The 24,844-nt window shown below is 40.7% G+C and overlaps 1 protein-coding gene across 1 annotated transcript in view; it reads right to left on the reverse strand.

The window, feature by feature from the left end:
- Positions 1 to 24,844, reverse strand: part of stard13a (StAR-related lipid transfer (START) domain containing 13a) — a 125,516-nt gene that overhangs the window by 91,915 nt on the left and 8,757 nt on the right. Inside the window, exons 3-4 of the mRNA XM_036594619.1 lie at positions 22,500 to 22,628; positions 8,280 to 8,310 (exon numbers count right to left, since the gene is read on the reverse strand). Of these exons, the coding sequence (XP_036450512.1) occupies positions 8,280 to 8,310; positions 22,500 to 22,628 (160 nt within the window). The remainder of the gene's footprint in view (positions 1 to 8,279; positions 8,311 to 22,499; positions 22,629 to 24,844) is intronic.

Consider the following 24,844-nt stretch of genomic DNA (forward strand, 5'->3'; position numbering starts at 1 on the left):
CAGTAACATAACATTTTTCAAAATATACAGTTTTAGAGAAACTTGGATTCCTTTGCAGTGGTGGTGACAGGAACCAGGGGTTGTGATGTCTACAATACCAAGCCATTTTATTTGCTATTTAACCCTCTACTGCATGTATTATGAGAACAATGTAAAAAAAAAAATCAATTCACTTTTCTTGCATAAAATGGTCCTTGATTTATTTTTTCAGACCTGATTATTAAATTAAAAAACATTAAAAAATAAATAACGTGTGCAGGGGCCCTTTTGGAGTTTTGTGCGACAATGGGAAGAAATAATATAGAGCCGTGTTCCCTGAAGTGGTGACACCTGGCTTGTGCCCAAATCCAATGTCATACAATGTTGCTTCTAGGCAACAAACATTTCTACAAATTCTCATAAATAAAAAAATTGATACAGAATGTTAAAACTGAGGTTTAAATGTGCCGACTAAGAGATAGTGTGACCAAGTACATGCTTTTATTGACTTACTCAAACTCTTTCCTTTATTGTTAACCCTATTGTTGTCTTTAAATATATATGATGCTATTGTAACGTGAGAAAAATGAGTTGTTGCCCTGAGGCAACATTGTGCAATAGAGGGTTAAAATAATCAGTGAACTATGTGTGTTCTATGTGTCTTCTGAGCTTTATATGTAATATCGATAATGGTAAAATAGTGGAAATTAAAATAGAAAAAAAATATATTTCTTTGAGTACTTTTTTACCTTATAACACTACTCTGCCACTAAAGGCTTTTAAAAAATGTTTTTAAGTCAAAAACCTATTGTAAAACTAACATAAAACAACATCTCGGGCAACAAGCTACATATCTGTAACCATGTCATGTAACAGCTTTCTGTTAGGGAGCTTTTAGATGCACTAAATGCTTCAGATGCCTGGGTTCTCTCACCACCACTGTGAACAAATGTCACTCAGCAAGTTTTCCTAGAATGGTACTTTTCACATCAAAGAACCCTAAAAGCCTTTTTCATCTTATTAATCTAATTACACAGAAGTTGTAGTCATATAAAAGGCAATTTATTTCTGCTCACACTCACTGCGCTGTCAGTATAAACACCAGAGGCTTTGAAATGGAGAGGAGGAACAAAAAGAAATGCTGCGAAGAACAGAAATTGAAATCAGAGCACAGATAAAGCTTTGATATAGAACTTATCTTCATACAGGTTTAGTATCTGTTGCTAGGCCGAGGTCCAGCCAATGCTCCACACCTGCTGTATGATGTGGGATTTTTCAGAACAGCAAAACAGAGGTTAAATTTTCTAAAACAGTGAACGAAGGAAACAGATGTTTCCCTCAACACTGACATAATCTGAACAATGCTCATCAGACAGTGACACAAAACATTTACCGTAATATTTACACTCATAATAATTTGCAAGAATACTGCAAACATAGCAACACTAGAAAATATGAGATCATTCCATGGCCAACATTAAAGAATTCAGGATACCACTTACTACAAAATCTGACTAATGCTCCTTTATAGCATTTATAACATTTATTAGCACTATATAGCAAGTGTAGCTTCTGCAGCGTCATTAATGTACAAACCCAATTCCAAAAAAGTATGTAAACTGACAAATGCAAATAAAAACAGAAAGCAGTGATTTTATATACGTATTTAATTGAAAACAGCACAAAGTAATCATATTTAATAGTTCACCTTATCAACTTCATTGATTTTTGACAAATATTCAGTAATTCCATATTTGATGCTTGCAACACATTCCAAAAAAGTTGGAATGGGAAATTTGTGGAATGATCAGAAACACCTGTTTTGGAACTTTCCACAGGTTAACAGGTGAATAGGTAACAGGTGATGTTTTATAAATGATCATTTATAAATGTAGCATGCTCTGTCCCCAGTTTGAGAAAAAAGTGCATGAGTCTAACAACTTAAGAACAATGTTGCTCAACGCACGATTGCAAAGAATTTAGGGATTTCACCATGTGCACCGTCGTTGACAGCCTGACTGGACCCAATGCCGCATCTAGGTATGTATATCTATGGTGCCAGTGGTGTGGGTACTTGCACATCTGTAAAGGTGCTATTAATGCTGAGGCGCGCACACATATGCTGCCATCTACATGACGTCTTTTTCAGGGATGTTCCTGTTTCAGCAAGACAATGCCAAGCCACATTCTGCACGTGTTACAACAGCTAGACTCATCTTCGAGCCTACACACTAGCCCATGTACAAGCCTGCTCTGTAGCACTGTCTCATCCACTGTCTCCTCTCATTCCCAGTGGGGAAAAGCAGAAAAAACAGCTCCACAGCCAGCAGCAGAAGCAGTAGCAGGCTGGGTTAAATTTAACCCGGAGGAAAGAGAACAGAGGAATGAGGCACAAAACACACTGACTTATCGGAATGCATTTCTGCCACACAGCACAGAAGCACTAGTTGAACGAGGAGCCAAGACAGAGTGGCCTGCCAAACACACATATATATACACATCAAAGTGGTATTGAGTGAATAAGTGAAACCTGGCCTATGTCCAAAACCGTGTCCTGCTCTCGACAGTGCACTATTTTCGGAGTTTGCAATTTTGTAGTGGTGTCTAGGAACATAGATGAGAACATCCAGTACATTCCTACAATTCCCACAATATGTAGTGTATAAACAATGTAACCTAGCAGGAAGGAAGTACCCATAGTGCAATGTGTCATTTGTTTGGAAGATTTACACACTTCTGTGAGGAGAACAGTGGTCTAATCGACCATTTTAATGTTATCTGCAATGTTCTGCATTCATGTTGCTCAAGATGTACAGCTATCTGGTCAGCTAACCCAGCCGTCTAGTCCGACATAACCTTCCACCTGAAAAGTGCAGGCACTAAAAACTTGTGCCAGCAAGCTGCGTCTGGAGCACAACAAGCCAACAGAACAACTATCTTTGTAAAAACATTAATTCTATTAGTTACGTTTGAGAAACCGTGTGTGCAAGCTGTGTTATCACTAATTCTGTTCCTCATAAGAGCGTTCTATATAGGACATCTGATATTCCAATGTAAGGTAGTGCTGCACAATGTCATTCGCGTATTGTTACTGAAATATTGACGATCTAAAAACATCCACAGGTTTTTCTGTCCATCTTTCCACTGTGAGAAGACAAATCAATGATATGGTTCTGAAAAAGTGTGTAGTTTCTTCTAGAAAAAGAAATACACAAACATCTGCTCATCAAAGAAAGAAGCTGCTGTTGTTCTCAGAACAACAGATGGACCACCCCAGAGCCCAGACCTCAACATCACTAATCTGTTTGGATTACTTAGATTGTGAAAATCAGAATATGCAACCAACTAAGACTGAACTTTGAAGATTTGGAACAAGCAGATTTCTTTGAAAAACTAAGCACGTCTCCCAAAAACGTGGACACACTAAATGCTGGAAAAATATATTTAATTATTTGTTGAGGACCGTTTTAATTTTCTGTTAATTTTTTTTTCCCTAACACTGAAAAATCTTACTTAATGACTGTTTTGACTGGAACTTAAATAAATAAACAATGGTCTCTGACTTTTGCACAGTACTGCATTTAAAATACTGAAGACCATATCATAATAGTATTAAGTAGCAGTATAAATCTATGTTTGGCATTCTGTTCATATCACCCAGTGTCAACACAGGGAATAGAGAACTTCAAACACAGCTCCACTGTTTGAAAGCCAAATGGACCATCTGTGTTGTTAGGTTGGTGCTGATTGAATTCTCCGTTGTATTCACCATATAAGAATGATTTATGGTACTTTATACAACAGTTAGTTCCGGCCACACGAGCTGATTGGTTGAGAAGTGTTCTAACTGTGCTGTTACTTCACCATAACATCATGGTTTTTTCACAAACACTGTATCACTCCACTGAGACGCTGCTGCTAAGCAACGACTTTGACAGCTGTAGGAGACGCTCAAACTATTTCAATGTTTTTACTTCTTACTTTGCCACAAACAGAAAATGGACACTGATCACATTTGACCGACAGCCGATTTGGTCAGACTCTGAAGATGAGACTACACTAAATTCCCAAACTGTCATCACCACTGAGCAGCTTTTCAGTCGGCAGCTGTGACAGAAGAACAGCTGAACAACCTGGAATCAGCCAGAAATGAACCCAACACCATTCGCCAAACTAAATGGGCTGTAAGATGCTTTACAGAACGGCTGGAACAAAACAACATTAATAATGATCTGGCAAAAAAAGACAAAACTGAGCTGAACTTGATATTGCGGCAGTTTTATGGCTCAGTCTAATTTGGTCAGACTCTGAAGATCAGACTACACGTTTGGCGAATGGTGTTGGGTTCATTTCTGGCTGATTCCAGGTTGTTCAGCTGTTCTTCTGTCACAGCTGCCGACTGAAAAGCTGCTCAGTGGTGATGACAGTTTGGGAATTTAGTGTAAGGAGCTGGAGAACGAACTGCTGGCTGTGCAGCGAGTGGGCGGAGTTCGTTACTCTGACGCAGCAACAAGCTGCTCGTTAAGGAACTATAATTTGGCGGAAGGAACTGCTGACATTAAAACATATTAAATGCCGCGTTCACGGCCCAGTTTATTAATATTAACATCATGGCTGTGATGATCTACGGCACTCGCCTTCGGCCGTGATGTTATTTGATGGTAACACACTCCCTCTCGTGTTCTACTGCTTAAGTAAAAGCTGTGCTGTAAATGGGTAGTGCAGGTCACATAAGGGAATGATGCACTTCACAGAGAAGAAACCAAAGAACATGCATGTGTATCAACCAGCAAGACTCCTTGAGAAGCATAAGCTGACCAATCCCATTGTCCATGTATGAGTGTGAACTACAGCACACTGTAATAATCTGGATATCTGCTGTAACATGATATACGGAGCTCACAAACAGAGAGGCTGACACAAACACTCACTCACACTGCATTCCTTATGGTTTTACAAAAACACCACCTCACACAAAGGAATACATGCACACACATACATGTGCACACGTGCACGTGCGCACACACTTCTCTGCAGCCACCGTCTGTCTCCATCGAGGTCGTGTGAGAGGGCGTCTAGGCCCCTCGAATGGCATGACCCATGACCCACCCGAGGTCTCTGGGGGCCCATTACATGAACACACACACTTCCCCACTGCCGTCCAGCAGGAGGAAGGCCACCAGGCTCCTGATAATGGCCCACCATACGGGGGGACGAGGTAAACCCGAATCCTCTACAAACACTCTGAGTGGGGTCAGGCAGCAGGAAAGTTGGCCCTGTGCTGCCCGAATGCGGTCAGTCTGACGCCTGGCCCTGTCAATCAATGCTATAGCACTGCCTCAGCAAAGCAACACAACTCCAAACGAAGAAGGAACAGTATGCTCCCTACAATGCCCTCACAGACATCCAGGAATTGGTAAATAGATTCATAAAGAACTACACTCTTTCAAAAGTTTAGAAATACCTGACTATAATTTAACTTGATAATACAAATTGAAACATGATGAACTAAATAACAAAAGGTTAGCTTATCAGCTGCCCTGAGATTAGATCACCATTTAATCATCACTTTCCAAGTCTACGTTCGTAGTTGGTTCCACAACACTGGATGATCTCCGAAATCACACTGAAAGAGCTGTGAATGCGGTGACACCCGACATGCTCAATCCAGTATGGGATGAGTTTGACTATGCCGTTGATGTTGTCTGTACAGCTGGAGGAGGTTCATACTGAGACCTTGTAAAATTACATAATAAACCTTATGCTCACTTATTGCTCACTGCATTGTTCTGTTATAATTTGAAATTGTAATTTTATAAACTGAAACTTCTTGAATCCCCCCTGATCATATGATGCTGCCAAGCTGGGGGCTAACACCATGTCACTGGACAGTGCTTGGAGGAGAACAAGCACTCAAGACTCCCCGAAATTCTTCCTTTAAGTTATCTGAAACCTATAAACTACTATAACCATATACAAATCATTTAACACATTTATTTGTAAGCAATTTTTTCTTTCATATTATTTAAAACCATGATTCCATATATTTGAATGGTGATTCCGAACTTTAAATGGCAGTGTGTGTAGGAATATACTGAATTCTAATTCCTTATTCCTTCTTTATTCCTTATTCTAGACTCATGCAGAAACATGAATAAAATCCTTTTATATGCATCTCAAACCCCAGAACATTCTTAATAATTCCAAAAGACATGCCTTCTAAAGTTGACAGCTGGCCCTGAGTCATGAACTTTGCCATTACCTCCCACTCTTCCACGCCTGTCTCAGCATAAAACCACAGAAACATTTCACAATCCTGATGTAGAGATCACAGAACGGTTCCCAGCAATACCATGACTGTTTAGCAAGAATGGTGACAATGTGCTGACAGAAGTGAAATTGAGAGAGAAAGGTGCTGTTGGGGAAAACAGCCATCTAAAATCCGCCTATTCTTTAAATCTGCGCTACCACGGATCTACTCAAAGACCGTCTAACCCAAACAACGTGTGTTTTCTGTATTGTGGTTGATCCTTTTGTATAAGTGTGTTTTTCTATGAATGTGTGGTGCAAAATAAAAACAACCTATCATTATTTTTGGGTGGTACAGTTTCACCATGCTGGAAAGGCCTGAGTCATTCTCAGAAATCCAATTTTGTCTTCATGCATGGAAATGGATACTGGTGAAGGGGCATTGTGTGTGTGTGTGTGTGTGTGTGTGTGTGAAAGAGAGGGAGAGAGAGAGAGAGAGAGAGAGAGAGAGAATGTAATAGAGAGAATATGTGGAGGCCTGTGTTAACTTAAGCTATTATTATTATGATTATATTAGTATTATTATGATTACAAGTGCCAAGAAACATCAGTACTGCACACTCACCAAGACAGTATACAAACCCCATTTCCAAAAAAGTTGGGACGCTGTGCAGAATGTAAATAAAAAAAGAATGCAATGATGTGCAAACCATGTCAACCATATTGTTAAAGGAAAATAGTACAAAAGACAACATATCAAATGTTGAAACTGAGAAATTCTGATTGTTTTTTTGAAAAATATATACCCATTTTGAATTTGATGCCAACAACACGTTTCCAAAAAAGTTGGGACAGCGGCCTGTTTACCACCGTGTTTTATCATCTCTTCTTTTAACAACACTCAGTGGTGACAGGTCTGGACTGCAGGCAGGTCAGTTTAGCACCCGGACTCCTGATATGGAGCAATGCTGTTGTTATACGTGCAGAATGTGGTTTGACATTGTCTTGCTGAAATAATCAAGAACTTCTCTAAAAAAGACATCGTCTGGATGGCAGCATATGTTGCCAAAACATGTATATATCATTCAGCATTAATGGTGCCTTCACAGATGTGCACATCACCCATGCCATGTGCACTAATGCGCCCCTATACCATCATGAATACTGGCTTTTGAATTGTGCACTGTTAACAAGCTGAGTGGTCTTTAGCCCGGAGAACACAGTTGTTGATTCGTTGGACCACAGGAAAATCTTTCCGCTTACCTCAGTCCATTTTAAATGAGCTCAGGCCCAGAGAAGGTGGCAGCATTTCTGGATCCTGTTTATATCTGGTTCCTTCTTTGTGTTTTAGAGTTTTAATTTGCATTTGTGGATGCAGCAATGAACTGTTTTCACAGACAGTGGTTTTTAGAAGTGTTTCTAAGCCCATGCAGTGATTTCAAATAAAGAATCGTGTCTGTTTTTCATGCAGTGCCGCCTGAGGGCCCAAAGATCACAGCCAGCAAATACTGGTTTTTGGTTTTGTCTCTTGCATACAAAAATTTCTCCAGATTCTCTGAATCTTTTAATGTAATTATGTACCGTAGATGATGAAAAGCAAAAGTTCTTTGTTATTTTATGTTGAGAAATGTTATTCTTGAATTGTTGCACTATTTGCTTGTGCAGTCTTTCACTAAGCGGTGAACCCCTCCTCATCTTTACTTCTGAAAGACTCCGCCTCTCTGAGATGCTCTTTTATACCTAATCATGTTACTGACCTGTTGCCAATTAACCACCAGGTATTTTTTTAGCATTTACTTTTTAGCATTTTGTTGCGCCCGTCCCAACTTTTTTAGAACGTGTTGCTGGTATCAAATTCAAAATGGGCACATATTTTTTGAAAAACAATAAAATTTCTCAGTTTATATGTTGTCTTTGTACTATTTTCAATTAAATATAGGGCTTAAATAATTCGCACATCATTGCATTTTGTTTTTATTTACATTTTGCACAGCGTCCCAACCTTTTTGGAAATGGGGTTGTACATACAAATAAAGTTCAGTTTCACTTACCTCCTGTTCCAGTGTTCATCTTAAGCCCCAACTGAAAAGAAGCACAAAGAAAAGTGTGAGTTACACAAATACGAACACACAGAGACAACATGGACAGTCTCACTGTTTGACCACTTAAGGGTGATTAACAACATGCTTACAACAATGTTGCAATATGAATAGCATATTATACTTAAAACAAGTTCAGGACAAAGTTGTTTTCAATAGAGACTGTAGTGTATGTAGTTTGTAGTTTCTGCCCCAAGAACCACGAAAAGTTCTCAGCTGGTTCTGGAATTTTCCGATAAATGAACTGAGCTACGAACAAATATCAAACAAATAGTCATTTAACAAACCAACAAGAAGGTCCCGACTGATATAAAACCTTTGTGGCTGATACCAATATCGTTCTCTGCGTGTTGTACCATGCTGTTTTCATGCTAAAGTTCAGGTGATGTTTTTGCTGATACCAATAAAACAGTGGGTCATCAATATTGCCAATATTAACAGCCAAACAACACATCAGTTGGGCTCTATCAACTAGCAGTGCTTGACTTGTTAAAACAAATAAATAATCATTTTTTGGAACTGGTTCTTTTCAATAAATTGGTCAATCTGAATCAACATTTTTGGAACATACAATGTCAATGTTTATCAGTGTTATAAACGGAAGACTTTTATAGCAAAGTTCAATGAATAATCCCAAACAATTTAATTTCATATCATTATAACATAAAATATTGCATTGCAACATATTAAGAACAATCGCTTATGTTTTCTTTCTGAAGGCTGTAGTGGACTGCTTTTCCATGCTTTGTGCATTTAGAGGTACCAAAAATTGATTGACTCACACTGAATATAGAGGAGATGACTAGACTTCACTCATAAATCAATGATTCACTGAATCAGATGTTTTATTTACTGAAATGAACATCAACATGTCTCAAAACATTAGTTTGGTAAACTGAATCACTATTAGCAACAATCATGAATATAAAGTCACTGTTGTGACAAAACCTTACATCTCTATTTTTATCATTTACTTTTTTGCGCAATTTAAAAAACTCCAGTTGCCCTTTACATTGTCTGTGTTTACATGCAAAGATTTTTGCCAATCCAATTGAAAACATTCCCATTAAAGACTCAACAATCCGATGGAAAATCTCCATTTACATGCACACTACCAACAGTCAGATCTTAAATGGTGCACATGCATAGAGAACTGTGTGAGATGAGCAGCAGTGAGCAGCGCTTGTGTTTTTAACTGCTTTAAAATGATGTCAGACTCAGGAAAACGTCCTTCACATGTCCTTATTAAAGAAGGCCGAGAGGAAGACGTCGTGTTCTGAGACACATAAGCTGGACGTCCGTCCCACCGCCGTCTTTTAAAGATCAGAGCATAAACTTCGTCTCCTCTGCAGACCAGTTTCTGCTCCGCCATGTTGAACGGTATAAACTTTCACTATGACGCGACGAACACGATCAGAACGGACTTAAACTTTCTGACAGGGAATGTAATCAGATACAGGCGTTTACACGGATATTATTCTTCTATTTAACGGATTATTTACAGGATTACCCACTTCGTTCAATCGGATAGAAACTGCATTCGAAATGGCCTCAATCAGACTAGCCTATTCTGATCGAGGTGTTTACATGGAGGTATTCTATTCCGATTGAGCTATGAGTTGGATTATTAGGCTGCATGTAAACGTGGCTATTTTCTTAAAATTTTCAGATATATGGACCAACAGAAATGGGCTAAAATTACTTGAAAAATCAGTTAAATTAACTTTCATTCAGAGTTAAAGTTTCCTTTTCCTGGAAAGTTACCATTTTTGGAGATACAAGGTCTCCTTCAGACAGCGACAATATGCTTCACAACTCCTCCATTCCAGGTCTGAAATTAAAGGAAGCCACAGGAGTGCCACAGGGGTGGGTGTTTCGGAGCTTTCGGGGAGCTGACACAGACGTTCCAGTTCACAGCGTCTAGGAATGCTGATCTCACGCCTCTAACCAGCTCTCTCTTTCATTGATTTAAGGCATCAATTACACAAAGAGCGCAAGCAGACAGAGGGCTCCTACACAGCGATCAATAGCAACTCTATTTCCAGCCGAGAGCTTACTATGATGGATTCATCTTCTCTGCGCGCACGATCAGACAGACAGACAGACACATTCAGTTCTAACCCAGAAAAACATACGAGATAAATCACTAAAGGACCAGAACCAGCTCTTAAATCTCTATTTGAACAGGTCAGTAACTGGGGCTGTCAACTGTAACTACTTTAACTGTGGGGTCAAAGTTTTGTTGTATAATAAAGTCCTGAAGGACTCTCCTTAGAAAGGGAGAGACTACATATACAGATTTGGTTTACATTTGACAAATGGATACAAAACTGAGTGCTATTACTGTGAATGTTAATCACCAACTTCTTTCAATTTTTATGCTTTTAATTCTCCCCTTTAACGACAGGGTTAAGTTCCAGCTCTGAAAACACTGACATTTGTGGGGAGTTTATTTTTGGGCCATAGTTGCATCTCTTTCTATGCTATTCTCAGGAGTGTCTGTGTGCTGCTCTAGTTCAGAGAGGGATGAAGGACGTTGTGCTGGTTAAAGTTGTAATACGCCTCTGATGTGACCCAGTTATAAGCCCAGTGCATGGCTCCACCTCTGTTTCACACAAAAATACCCTACAGGAAACGCCATCCTTCCAACATAGGTCAAGACTGACTAACAATACATGAATGAAACGTTATTCGAGACTGAGCCATGCAAACAAGAGAAGAGTTTATTTGCTGGGAAAACAGCAAAGAATCTGGTTTTCTAGGGCTTTCCAGACTTTAACAGTTGGGTCGAGCTGAACCCAACTGACAGAATGAGAGCCTGCTATCTCTTCCTCTCAAACTTACTAAATAAATAAATAAATAAAAAAATAATTTTTCACCCAAGACAAGTTTGGTTCCATTTACCATGACTTTATAAGCCAAACTATAAATATAAACATCATTAATTGCTCTTTAGTTGCCAGTTCAGTTGCCACTTTATTTAAATAACATGAATCAAATAAAGTATATCAAAAATAATAAAGATTAGAGGCAACTGGACATGTAACACAATGAGTCATGTAAAATTATGCTACAACATTTTGGTACAGATGTAGCAGCAGCAATCAAATACTGCAGGGGTGCACTTACCTGACTCACCTCATTTACCTCATAAAATTGGACAATTGCTGATTTTGTGTTCTGAACAAAAATCGAACAATTACAATTGTGCATCCATGATCTACATATTAATATTTATATTGCTGTTGTTGGAAGAAAACCTTGTATCTCCAAACATAGTAACTTTACAGGAGAAGGAAAAAACATACCTTACTTTTAATGTAAGTCAATGGAACCAAAATGTTTTTTCAAGTAATTTTGGGTCGTTTCTTTTGGTCCATTCTTCATGAAATTTACACATTTCATTGTAAAGAATAACAGGCATTTTCAAATTATGCCAAAAACTGAAAAATGACAAAAATGGAGATACGTTTTCTATATATCGTCAGCTCCAAACGTCTTTGTGCTTTATTAAAAAACATGTGAGAAACATGTAAAATAGCAGCAGTGAGTCTTCTGCTATAACACTTGAGATTGGAGAATACAGAGCAGCAAATCTGAGACCACTCCTCAAAACAGAATCTCTCCAAAATTCAACAGGGTCCTAGATACTCTCTTTTGAACTCTCCTCTTCAGCTCACCCCACATGTTTTCAAAGGAGTTTGGGTCAGGGGATTGGGATGGCCATGTCAAAAGCTTGATTCTGTGGTCACTGAACCATTCTTGTGTAAATTGAGACAGATGTTTTGGATCGTTGTCTTGATAGAGGATCCAACCACAAGCCAGTTTTAGATTTTTGGCAGAAGTAGTTAGATTTTCATTTAAAATCTCCTGGTGCTTAATGCAGTCCATGAAGCCATGTATCATAACCAGCTTCTTGTGGCTACTGGCAGAAAATCAGCCCCAAAACATCACAGATCCTCCTCCATGTTTAACAACGGCATGAGGTTCCTTTCTGTAGAACCATCCTGCTTCTTACACCAAATCCACCTTCAGCATTTGTTGCCAAAAAAGCCCTATTTTGGTCTCTTCTGACTATAGAGTGCAAAAGTTCCACCATTCGCTCCTCTGTTGATGCCACCATGTTCTCGAATCCCCGCCGGCACACAATAAAACTCGGGATATGTTGGCTGGTGAAGGATCCACCCATTGGATCCTTCGTCGCCATGGAAAAGAAGGCTCAGCCGCATTTGAAGGAGGCTTCGAACTGAGACAGTCTAGTTGCGCTGCTGCGATGCAATCGGCCTTCAAAAAGCAGCCTCCGAAGGACGCAGCCCCTGAATTGAGACACACGGCTTATGTCTGTGATTAGATATAATAGAAAGTGTCTAACTGTAACTTTGCAGACTTGATGACCCCAAAATTCTACCATCTTTTGCTAATCTTCAATCGTGATCCTTTGAGAAACTATCCTCCTCACTGTGTGTGGGTCAAAATGAACAATTATTCTCTCCCAGGCAGGTTCACTACAGCTCAGGTTGTTTTAAACTTTATTGCCCAAACATTGGATATTGACATTTTTATAGCCACTGCCTGACTTATTAAAGTCTACACTTCTGTCTCATTTTATTTGTGTATTCTCTCACCTTCCCCATGGGGAATTTGGCCTTTGTGTCGCCACTTATTGACACACCAGTGAAAGAGGACATCATGGATGACTGCTTAAGTGTTCTTGAACACTCAAATGGACCTAAAACATATCTATTAAGCCCACCAACATCTACACTGAGACATTTTTAGAGCACAAAACAATTTGATGTTTTGCTAAACTAGTCACCAGTTTTTTGATACCTTTAACATCAAACAGATGTAACTATCTACAACCCCATTTCCAGAAAAGGTGGGACGCTGCACAATGTAAATAAAAACAGTAAAAAAAAAAAGACGTCATCTGAATGGCAGCATATGTTGCCAGAACATGTGTATATCATTCAGCGTTAATGGTGCCTTCACACTAATGCACTAATGCGCCCCTATGCCATCATGAACACTGGCTTTTGAACTGTGCACTGATAACAAGCTGAGTGGTCTTTAGCCCGGAGGACACAGTGTCCATGATTTCCAAAAGGAATTTCAAACGTTGATTCGTCGGACCACAACGCATTTTTCCACTTCACCTCAGTCCATATTAAATGAGCTTGGGCCCAGCGAAGGCGGCGTTGTTTCTGGATCCTGTTTTTGTATGGTTTCTTATTTGTGTTTTAGAGTTTTAACTTGCATTTGTGGGTGCAGCGACGAACTGTTTTCACAGACAGTGGTTTTCAGAAGTGTTTCTAAGCCCATGCAGTGATTTCCACTACAGAGTCATGTCTGTTTTTAATGCAGTGCCGCCTGAGGGCCCAAAGATCATGGCCAGTAAAACTGGTTTTCATCCTTGTCCCTTGCATACAGAGATTTCTCTGGATACTTGTAAATGTTATTATGTACCGTAGATGATGAAAAGCAAAAACTCCTTGCTATTTTACGGTCAGAAACGTTATTCTTGAATTGTTGCACTATTTGCTCATGCAGTTTTTCACAGTGGTGAACCCCTCTTTACTTCTGAAAGACTCAGCTTCTCTGAGATGCTCTTTTGATACCCAGTCATGTTACTGACCTGTTGCCAATCAACCACCAGGTGTTTTTTAGCATTACACAACTTTCTCAGCCTTTTGTTGCCCCGTCCCAACAATAAAATATCTCAGTTTCAACATCTGATGTTGTCTTTGTACTATTTTCAATGAAATATAGGGCTTAAATGATTTGCACATTATTGCATTTTGTTTTTATTTACATTTTGCACAGTATCCTAACTTTTTTGGAAATGGGGTTGTACTATAGTCCTGTCTTATAAGCCCTACTACATCTGAAAGGCTTGTGAACCGTAATCCACTCTTTTTTTGGACATACCATGCATCTGCTTTTAGAAACCCGCTGTGGTCTTCATTTAGGCAGCCAGGAAGCAAAACGTTACCAAAGAAATGTGGATCACCAGGCCGGATGACTCACAGCTCTTTATCCAATTGAATTAACTCATTTCTCCACCATGTTTACGCAGCCCAGGGGGAATAATGGAGCCCTTTAAGTGCATCGGTCCAGGAGCGCACCGTGACCTGGTCATGCGCGTCCATCCCAGCTGTTTTCTCAACCCCGGCAGCGGGGGAGCACAGCAGCCTGGTTTGATCTGTTTGCTTGCAGATGGCTGGACTGAGAGCCAGGCCATCCACGCCAGGCACTCGAACGGCTTACACGCTGCTCTGATGCACATTTGGACAGCTGCGTTTTATCAGTCACAGCTGAAGGAAAAATAAACCCGAGCTGCAGAGGCCTGGTTTGATCCCACGGCCTACAGCTCCACCACATACATCCAAATACGCACACATACACTTATGAATGCATGTACTGGGAACCTTCCTCTCCAGGACACTGTATACAGAATAATGACTGGACACTGTGATAGACACTTGAGAACAGGAAAATACTTCCAGCCAAAACACAACAGGACAACCAAAAAATAATTTAACCGGATTTTAGTTAATGTAGTATAAAGGTCTTGTGATACATACACTCTTCTCACTTCTGTAGGGCTTCAGAGGGTCTTGTGTACTCTTTAAAGTTAAGACTGCAAATGGTTCTTGACTTTGATGTATGTTTTTTTGTAGGAAAAACTTTTAATTAGCATAGCACCTAATGGCTACAACACTGGTCACTCTACTGAACCCTGAACCAGTCACCATACTTTAATTCCAGTAGAATTCCAATGACAGGCTGATCACCCTTACATGGACAGTCTAAAAAAACAAGTGAGGATATCCACTTGGTCTTGTACTTTCTTTGGTCTGATGTTATGTGATATACGTCATATATGTGATATACACTGATCAGGCATAACATTATGACCACCTCCTTGTTTCTACGCTCATTGTCCATTTTATCAGCTCCACTTACTATATAGGTGCACTTTGTAGTTCTACAGTTACAGACTGTAGTCCATCTGTTTCTCTGATACTTTGTTAGCCCCCTTTTACCCTGTTCTTCAGTGGTCAGGACCCCCATGGACCCTCACAGAGCAGGTACTATTTGGGTGGTGGATCATTCTCAGCACTGCAGTAACACTGATGTGGTGGTGGTGTGTTAGTGTGTGTTGTGCTGGTCTGAGTGGATCAGACACAGCAGTGCTGCTGGAGTTTTTAAACACCTCAGTGTCACTGCTGGACTGAGAATAGTCCACCAACCAAAAATATCCAGCCAACAGCGTCCTGTGACCACTGATGAAGGACTAGAGGATGAGCTATCGTCTCTGACTTTACATCTACAAGGTGGACTGACAAGGTAGGAGTGTCTAACAGAGTGGACAGTGAGTGGACACAGTGTTTAAAAACTCCAGCAGCACTGCTGTGTCTGATCCACTCAGACCAGCACAACACACACTAACACACCACCACCACATCAGTGTTACTGCAGTGCTGAGAATGATCCACCACCCAAATAGTACCTGCTCTGTGAGGGTCCATGGGGGTCCTGATGTAAATGACATGAATGATATAATCCCCCTAAATCCTTTCAGCTCAATAATATTTCCCATAAACCCTCAACTCTCATTATCAACATTCCTTCCCAAACAAAATGGAATGAAAAAATTCAATAGTTGAATATAAAGGCTATGTTGTATTTCCAGTTATATCCTATTGCCGAGGACCTAAAGCACATGACAGGCTAGCAAACAGCGTTCTAATAAACATCAAAGGCTGATGAACAGTGATAATAATCTCTTCTATATACTGTCTCACTTCTTTGAGCCTGGTGTTTAATAATACTCCACAACAGTTCAACCGCTTACACCAGATTTTAGACCTCCTCAGGTCTGCATACACACAAACACACACACACACACACACACACACACACACACACACACACAAAAAGAAGACTTGAGAGGAAGACAAACTGGGCTGTAGGCTTGTAGGCATACAGAAAAAATTCCATTCCTCAGTATTACGCCTTTGCTCCGAGGAGAAGGCCCTGACTCACACCAGCACGAGAGTCACACGCTTAAGAAATGTCACAAGGCATCACAAGGGGTGCTACTGAGTGCCATGTGTGATCTCCGGTGCACACTCAACTTAGTTAAAAGATCACACTAAATCATCATACTGTGACCTTGACAGACGAAAAGACTGTTTACTCGGAGTAAATGGTTCCAATTCTTCAAGGGCTTTGCCTGCACTTAGGCTGCAAACACAGGGGGGAGAAGGGTAAAACTGCAATTAACAAGATTAACTGTGAATGTATGGATGATGGAGGCCTCTTAACTGACATTACACTTCATACCAACCAAACCACTACACCATAAAAACTGAGAAGTCTGCTTAAGATGATATAGTAACTGATTACATGGCTTTTCTTGAGTTGACTCAATTTAGGGACACAGACGTTTACCCAACTCAAACTTCTTAGTTGAGTCAAAAACTCTCTCAGCTACTGTTTTTAGGTCTGCATCTCAGTTAGATATACAAAACTGAATTTGTGTATTTTTACACAGTTTCTTTACTAGCTGGTGCTCCTTCTATCACGCAGTCACATCTGGCATATTTTCCTTTTTGGGATTCTGGGTATAGACAGCTGTGGCATTGCTGGGATTCAAACTCACAACCTCCTGCTGTTGGGATGAATTATTATACAGGTGCACCACATGAGACGATGTCATGCTGTAAAGTTAAAACAACAAATATTTTCTCCAGTATATTAAACATTTGTAGACACAAAATCTGAGCTGCTTCATGTGTTCCTGAGTGGTGCAGTGGACTAAGCTGTCACCCCAACAGAAGGTTGTGAGTTTGAGCCCCAGTGATTCCACAGCCATCTGTAAGTGTGTCCCCAGGAGGAAAAAGGATTATGTGATGGAGAGAGTCCTGGCTGGTGGGGAAGCTGAGTATATAAGATACGTTCATTTGTTTTTACCTAACCGAGATGCTGAACTAAAGAAATTCAGAGAACTTTTGACTCAACTAAGAAGTTTGAGTTGTGTGAACAACAAGTTGTGTCCATGAAATCAGTTACTATATCGTTTTGAGTTGAGCTGACCTCTCATTTTTAACAGTGTAAACCACAACACGACGACCATTTGTTTATCTGCTTTTCCATTTAAGAAAAAAAAGGCTTTTTAGTCAAGACAGCCGTCTTCTTATTCCTTTTATAACATCTTCATGTCAGCTTTTTAAAAATCAGTCCTAAGTAAGAAGAACAATTTAATGAAATATTGCAAACCACTGTAGTACAGAAAAAGAACAGATTAAGCAAGAACAATCTCTGAAAAACATCTCTTTCAAAGGAGTTTAGAACAGCATCTTTAAAATTACTACTGTTCAGAAATAAAACGTCCTTCCTCTCTTTTTCATTGAGCTTCGGTTTGTTAAGACTGTTCAGCTGAGTCTACTGTTACTGCATGCTATTAGTTTTATAGAAATACAGTTGCACAACCACAGACCAACCTTACCACTCAGTAAACCATCATTTAGATACATTAAACTGTTAATAATTCTTTATAAATATGATATTATTACCCCCGACAAGGTCACAAAGACCACTCAAAGTGTTCTGGAATGAGGAGAAACTGCACAAGTCTCTATCTAAGCAGTATGCATGTATATTTAGCCTAACACCTGATCATAAAGACCACTGAAATGTGTCAAATACATCATACATCTAAGAGAAAGAGTTGTAGCGCTAATTTAAAATCAGATTCTCCTACAATCTCGAAATGAACACAAACAGTGGGGGAGATGGGAAGTGAAATGCATGTCACTTCGGATATCCTACATAGAAAAAAAAACCCTGAAACCTCTTCTCAGGAGGATATGAGTGTAACTTGCTGAAGAGAAGGAGGACATTAACTCTTTTTCTTTGCAGTTACTGCCAGCATTTACAAAAGCATGCTGCAACTTTATATTCATAATGTCACATTCATAGCTGATTGAAACAATCTGAGAAACTCAAAATTTTCCATCAATATCATATTTAATAAAGTTTTAATTTAAAAATGTATTAAGTTGCCCAAAGAGAAAATATTTTTGTTTTTGTCAACGTTTAACTTGAACATTTAACAGAAATGAAGACAAACCTGTCGATACAGAACGTAAACTGAGTGTAAACGTACTTCACTGCGTAACTGACTATGTATTTCAGGTCCAGTCCAGCAACCAGTCCAGCCATTACCTTCCCACCCTCAGCACTGCACCAGTACGGCCCACTTACATCAATATAAGTGATGAAAGAGGGTTCACGAGTTTCACATAGAACATCTATAGTTTTTTCCCTTTCTTTAAGCCTATAATAGTATTACTTAGTTAAAATAGTAGAGAAGGGTCTGGCTGCAGACATCCACTCTCAGCCTGACATGCGCCGCCAGCCTATTGATGACGTCAGTGCCGCTCTGCCACCACAGTGTTTTTATTGGTTTTATGAGGAAGAACAGTGAACCACAAACAACAACAAGAGTTACACTGAATGTATCTTAACGCTGCCATACCGATAATAAGGTAATTAAATATGGAAACTCTTATGATAAGACATGAATGTTGGGTTTATTCGCAGAAAAACACAAACAGTCTACTGAAACTCACGTAAGCCAAGCTGAAGACGATCAGAACCCGTTATCAAAAACTGTAATATTGATTAAATTAGAACTCATTAAGGATTCTAGGAGGTTGTGACAACATACAGTCAACACGGTACTTTCGCTGTCTCATCAACGTTTTCACAACCTCCTAGAAGGTTGTCAGACACTGTCATAACTTTCTGAGGAATTACATTTCAACGTTGTGACAATGTAGAGAGCATCAAGCAGAAGACACTGTGGGCACCGAAACAGTACGTTGTCACAACATAACTGTGTTTGCAGGGCTGTTAGGAATAAAACCTGATGGTTTTGCTTCCTAGCGGGAACTGGCTTGATGGTTGCAGTTAGAGGCCATTAGGAAACGATCAACAGTATCAAAAGCTGCACTAAGATCTACCACTACTCTGTATGGACAAAACCTACAATTGATATGCTAACACTGTACTAAAATGCTTGGTCCGAAAGCCACGCTGCAATACCGGTGCTCACACTGCACATGCAGCCACTACAGACAGCTCTGTCTATGGACAAATTACAATAATGCTCTTTTATTCAAAACAGCACGCTGCACGTCTAAGTACGGAGCAGAAATGCTGAGAAACTGTGCTACAGCAGCTTGATGCATCCAAGTCAAGTCAGGTCAAGTCAAGTCAAATTTATTTATATAGCGCCTTTTACAACAGATGTTGTCACAAAGCAGCTTTACAGAGAATCCGGGTCCACGCCCCCAGTGAGCAAGCCTCGGCGACAGTGGCACGGAAAAACTCCCTCAACAGGAGGAAGAAACCTTGAGAGGAACCAGATTCAAAAGGGGAACCCGTCCTCCTCTGGTCGACACCGGATAACAGCACAGACACAAAACAGTATAAGTGGATACAGTTTAACACCACTGTGCAGAGCGCCGGCCGCATCAGTCACGTCAAACCCTCTTAGGACAGGCAGCCGCTCAGCTCAGGGAAAAAGAGGGGGAGGGGGGAAGAGGGGGGGGTAGGGGGGAGGGGGGACAGATAGTTAGGAAAACAAATTAACAGACTTAAAGATACAGGCTGTGTCTGAGTCCCGAACACAGACTGGTGGGCTCTTCCAAAGCTGGGGGGGCTTTGTATGAAAAGGCTCCTCTCCCCGACGTAACTTTATTTATTCTGGGTACTAATAATGAGCAGCACCTTGTGATCTAAGTGGGCGTGTCGGTTGATAGTAGGAAATAAGGTCACTGAGGTACTGAGGATCAAGGCCATTCAGAGCTTTATACGTCAGCAGAAGAATTTTGTACTCAATGCGGAATTTAACTGGCAACCAACGTAAGGTACACAAAATTGGGCTAATGTGGTCAAATTTCCTGGTTCTGCTGAGAACTCTGGCTGCAGAGTTCTGGACTAACTGAAGCTTGTTAAGGTTTTGGCTGGAACAACCAGAAAGCAGAGCGTTACAGTAATCTAACCTGGACGTGATAAAGGTGTGAACTAATGTTTCCGCATCCTGTAGCGACAGTGCATCCCTAATAAATAGTATAGCAAAATGAAAATAATAATACTGAGCCTGGACTCCTAAGACCTTCAGAGAAGGCTGCTTCTTTCTGAGAGGAAGCAAGAAGGGAGTGCTCAAAAAACCTTCACTAAATTTAGCAATCAAGAAGTGAAACTCCACGAGAGGCATGACTCTAGAAAGAGACTGCTGAAGAAAGAGGAGGACGGCATGCATGTCTTCACATAGTTAACGAAAAACCCACAAGAATAGACAAAGAACTCAGTAAATGGGAGGATGTACAGAGCCATACACACACAGCCTGCACCACACCTGTGCACCCACTGAAAATCAAATAGTTAGAATGACATGGGAAACAGTGATTCAAGGCCATAGGGTTGTATGTAAACACAGGTGAACTCTGGGTATTTGTGTATCTCCTAAAAGTGCTGGAGCTCAAGGATAATGGACAGGGCTGTACAGTGTATCGCTTGCTTTTCCATTCTCATGATATTGACCTCTACATTGATTTAGAGAAAACTGTGATATGCAAATGAGCCCTATAATTAATCATAATGCTCACTGTGTGCTATGAGCATGCTGACCAGTATGATGAGTCTTTCTGTGAGTGTTTTGATTATTGTAATATGACAAGTAAATTTTATTGGTGTAAACAAAGCAGACAAACCATAGCCATGTTACTATTACTAATTACTATTAATTCACAAGTACAACAACTGCAAACAGGTCTGCATTGCTATATTGCAATATATAGCAATAAATTCACAATACTAGTACTTTGTCTGTATCATGCAGCCTGTGGTCCCCAGGGGTTGGAGTACAATGACAAGTGTTCCCAAGCACAAACAACCCTCAAAACAGTTACACCATTGTCTTTTATCATTGCGTCATTTTATTCCAATGCAGAACAGCAGGGCTGTGCTGTCAGGGATAATGACGTTTACCCCTCAGTACAAACGAGGCAAAAGAAAACCTTTTTTCCGCAAATAAAAATGCTTGTTGACGCAGATAGATGGGATATTGCCAGAGGTGTGACAGTATGATGGAGTGCCATTTTGCCGCTGACACTGATTCACCCTCTATCAGAGACCTTGATGCATTTCAGCTCCAGTCCAGCAACCAGTCCACTGCACCAGTACAGCCCACATGCATCAATATAATTGATGAAAGAAGGTTCACAAAGAATGTCTGAAGTTTTTTCCTCTTTTTTTTAAGCCTATAAGCAGCAAGCAAGCATCTACAAGACTTCCAACGGAAGGGTTTTTTCCTAGGATTCATAAAACCAAGAGTTCAAATATAAATTAAGACAGAACAGATGGGTGTAGGTTATGTTTAAAAACATAACTTTTGTTACAAAATAAACATATCTGAATTACTTCAGGGCTACCTATTAAGGTGTTGACTGGACTGCACTGCAGTCATGAACTGCAGACGATACACTAAAGTAGGAAAAGTGGTGAAGTTGGTTACCTAAATCAAACGTGCACATCATTTCCACATGAATCAATCAAAACACTTCTTTCTTTCACTTCATTTACTTTTGGCAATAATGATGACGATATACACCGATCAGGCATAACATTATGAGCACCTCCTTGTAGCACTGCTGTGTCTGATCCACTTGTACCAGCACAACACACACTACCACACCACCACCACGTCAGTGTTACTGCAGTGCTGAGAATGATCCACCACCCAAATAGTACCTGCTCTGTGAGGGTCCATGGGGGTCCTGACCACTGAAGAACAGGGTAAAAGGGGGCTAACAAAGTATCAGAGAAACAGATGGACTACAGTCTGTAACTGTAGAACTACAAAGTGCACCTATATAGTAAGTGGAGCTGATAAAATGGACAGTGAGCGTAGAAACAAGGAGGTGGTCATAATGTTATGCCTGATCGGTGTATTTTATTCACATGAAAATAATTTTAACCAAGTATATTCCATGTATTATGTTTTCAAAGTAGATGATTTTGCAGCAAAACCAAACAAACAATAAAACACACCATAGTTATAAATTATCAGGGACAATAGGGGGCATGGACCCTTACCTTGCTGTGAAGATGAGCACTGCTCTCTCTAAGTGACGAGAGGTGGCATTCCATACCGTTTGGACCTCTTGAAATGCGATGGTTCTGACACACAGCTCCAACCCCAGCCGGCTTTGGGTTACGAGCAGCCTGTCAAACACAAGCACAGCAGTGAGCTGGAGCAGAAATCTGCCAAGCATCCAACCCAGGTCACTCTCTGCTGACACACCGCACAAAGTGGACTCTGTCGAGCGTGGCAGTGAGCATCCTGTGTACCCGCCAGTCTGCGTACCTGTCAGGCGCTCTGAAAGAAAACCGAAGAAAGGATGCTCATACTCTTAACTTTCTGGTTCCTCCCTAACGAGCCTATGTGTAACCTCCTGCATCCCTGTGGTTGTTTTCCCGCTGGGTGCTGTTGTGCTCTAATGTGGACTATAGTGCAGTGCCCCACTGGAACATAGACGTCACCCACACTGCTGGAGGCGGGAAGGAACACCCTCATCGAAAAAGATCACCTTTGTTCCCTCTTTCACTAAAGCCAATTCAGAGAGTGATGTAAGCCTGCTATTTGTGTGGCATGGGTGCGTGGAAGGTCTTAGAGGGTGGGGGGTGGGGTTCAAAACAAGCTTTTTTCTTTTGAGCACCCTTTAAGTCTCCCTCACCCGGCCCCGGGCACCCCTTACCCTCTGCACAATGGCCGCCTGTCTCCCCAGCTCCCTCTCGGCTTGTGAGGAATGTCCGGCTGGGTTCAGGCCCAGTCTGCGCATCCTCACGCTGCCACTCACGCTTTCAGAGCACCACAACAAACGACAACATGCCCAGAGACACGGACACATAGCAGGCGTCTCAGTCCTTCAGCATCATCCCACGCTCTCTATAGGCGTACAGTACTCCACATCAATGCTAAGCAGCAGAGCTAGCGGGTGGTCTTCCCCAGTATCCACTTACAGAGACACCACTGCAGAGGTAGGCATGAAGACATATGGATTTATGAGTGGTTTTGATGCTGTAAAAGGCAACTGTGGCATGAAAATACCACAAGACCAAATGGAAGTGCTTACTGTAAACGCCCCATCTAGTCAAAATGAACAATGACATTTGATAATGCCATCTTACTCAGAGGCCAACTCAGAGGCCTTTTCTTTATGTTTAAAATATGTCATTTTCAGGAATAAACATGTTATTACAGACTAATAGAATGAGAAACTAGATCTTAAATTAGCAAGAGCTAATTATCTTTGGTGGAGACAACACTGAATCCTGTGGGTGTGTCTCTTGTCTGGGCAGCATGCCATACATATACATATTCACTAAAAGGAAAAGAGTTTGTGTGTGTGTCTGTGTGTGTATACACTATTCACACACACACACACACACACACACACACACAAACACACACATTTAATTTTAGTCAGTATGTTCAGACCCAAATTTTTTTTATGTAGCTTACTGAGCAAAAAGTCTTTGGTTCAACAACCTACAACTCTAAGACTCTGTGCAGGGTTAGGTTGCCAGATTGGCAGCACACAGACCACATTAGCTTTTTCCCTGAGCAGAAATAGCAGAGTTTTCAGCTGCAGGCCAGATGGCATAGGCTGCCAACCAAATTAACAAAAAGCATTTTTATTATGGAAAAATAACAACAGGTTTTCTCTAAAACAATTATCCCTAATTAATACAAACCCAGATTAATTGGAGGGAGTGGGGCCATGCATGGCAACACATTCCATGGCCCATATGCTGGCTGCATATAAATGCTGAACTGGTGTCTGGAAATATATTTATGTGTTTCTGTCGGCACCAATAAGTCATGCAGGATGCCCGCTATAAAAAACGCTACCTAGCTTTATATTAAAGACCTGTGAAAGATTCAGTCCTTATTACTATAACCTGGGTACACAGATCAGGCATAACATTCTGACCACCTCCTTGTTTCTACGCTCATTGTCCATTTTATCAGCTCCACTTACTATATAGGTGCACTTTGTAGTTCTACAGTTACAGACTGTAGTCCATCTGTTTCTCTGATACTTTGTTAGCACCCTTTTACCCTGTTCTTCAGTGGTCAGGACCCCCATGGACCCTCACAGAGCAGGTACTATTTGGGTGGTGGATCATTCTCAGCACTGCAGTAACACTGACGTGGTGGAGGTGTGTTAGTGTGTGTTGTGCTGGTACGAGTAGATCAGTCACAGCAGTGCTGCTGGAGTTTTTAAACACTGTGTCCACTCACTGTCCACTCTGTTAGACACTCCTACCTTGTCAGTCCACCTTGTAGATGTAAAGTCAGAGACGATATCTGCTGCTACACAGTTTGTGTTGGTCATCCTCTAGTCCTTCATCAGTAGTCACAGGACGCTGCCCAC

Source organism: Colossoma macropomum, unplaced genomic scaffold (assembly GCF_904425465.1).
Source record: "Colossoma macropomum unplaced genomic scaffold, Colossoma_macropomum, whole genome shotgun sequence".
NCBI classification, from domain to species: Eukaryota; Metazoa; Chordata; class Actinopteri; order Characiformes; family Serrasalmidae; genus Colossoma; species Colossoma macropomum.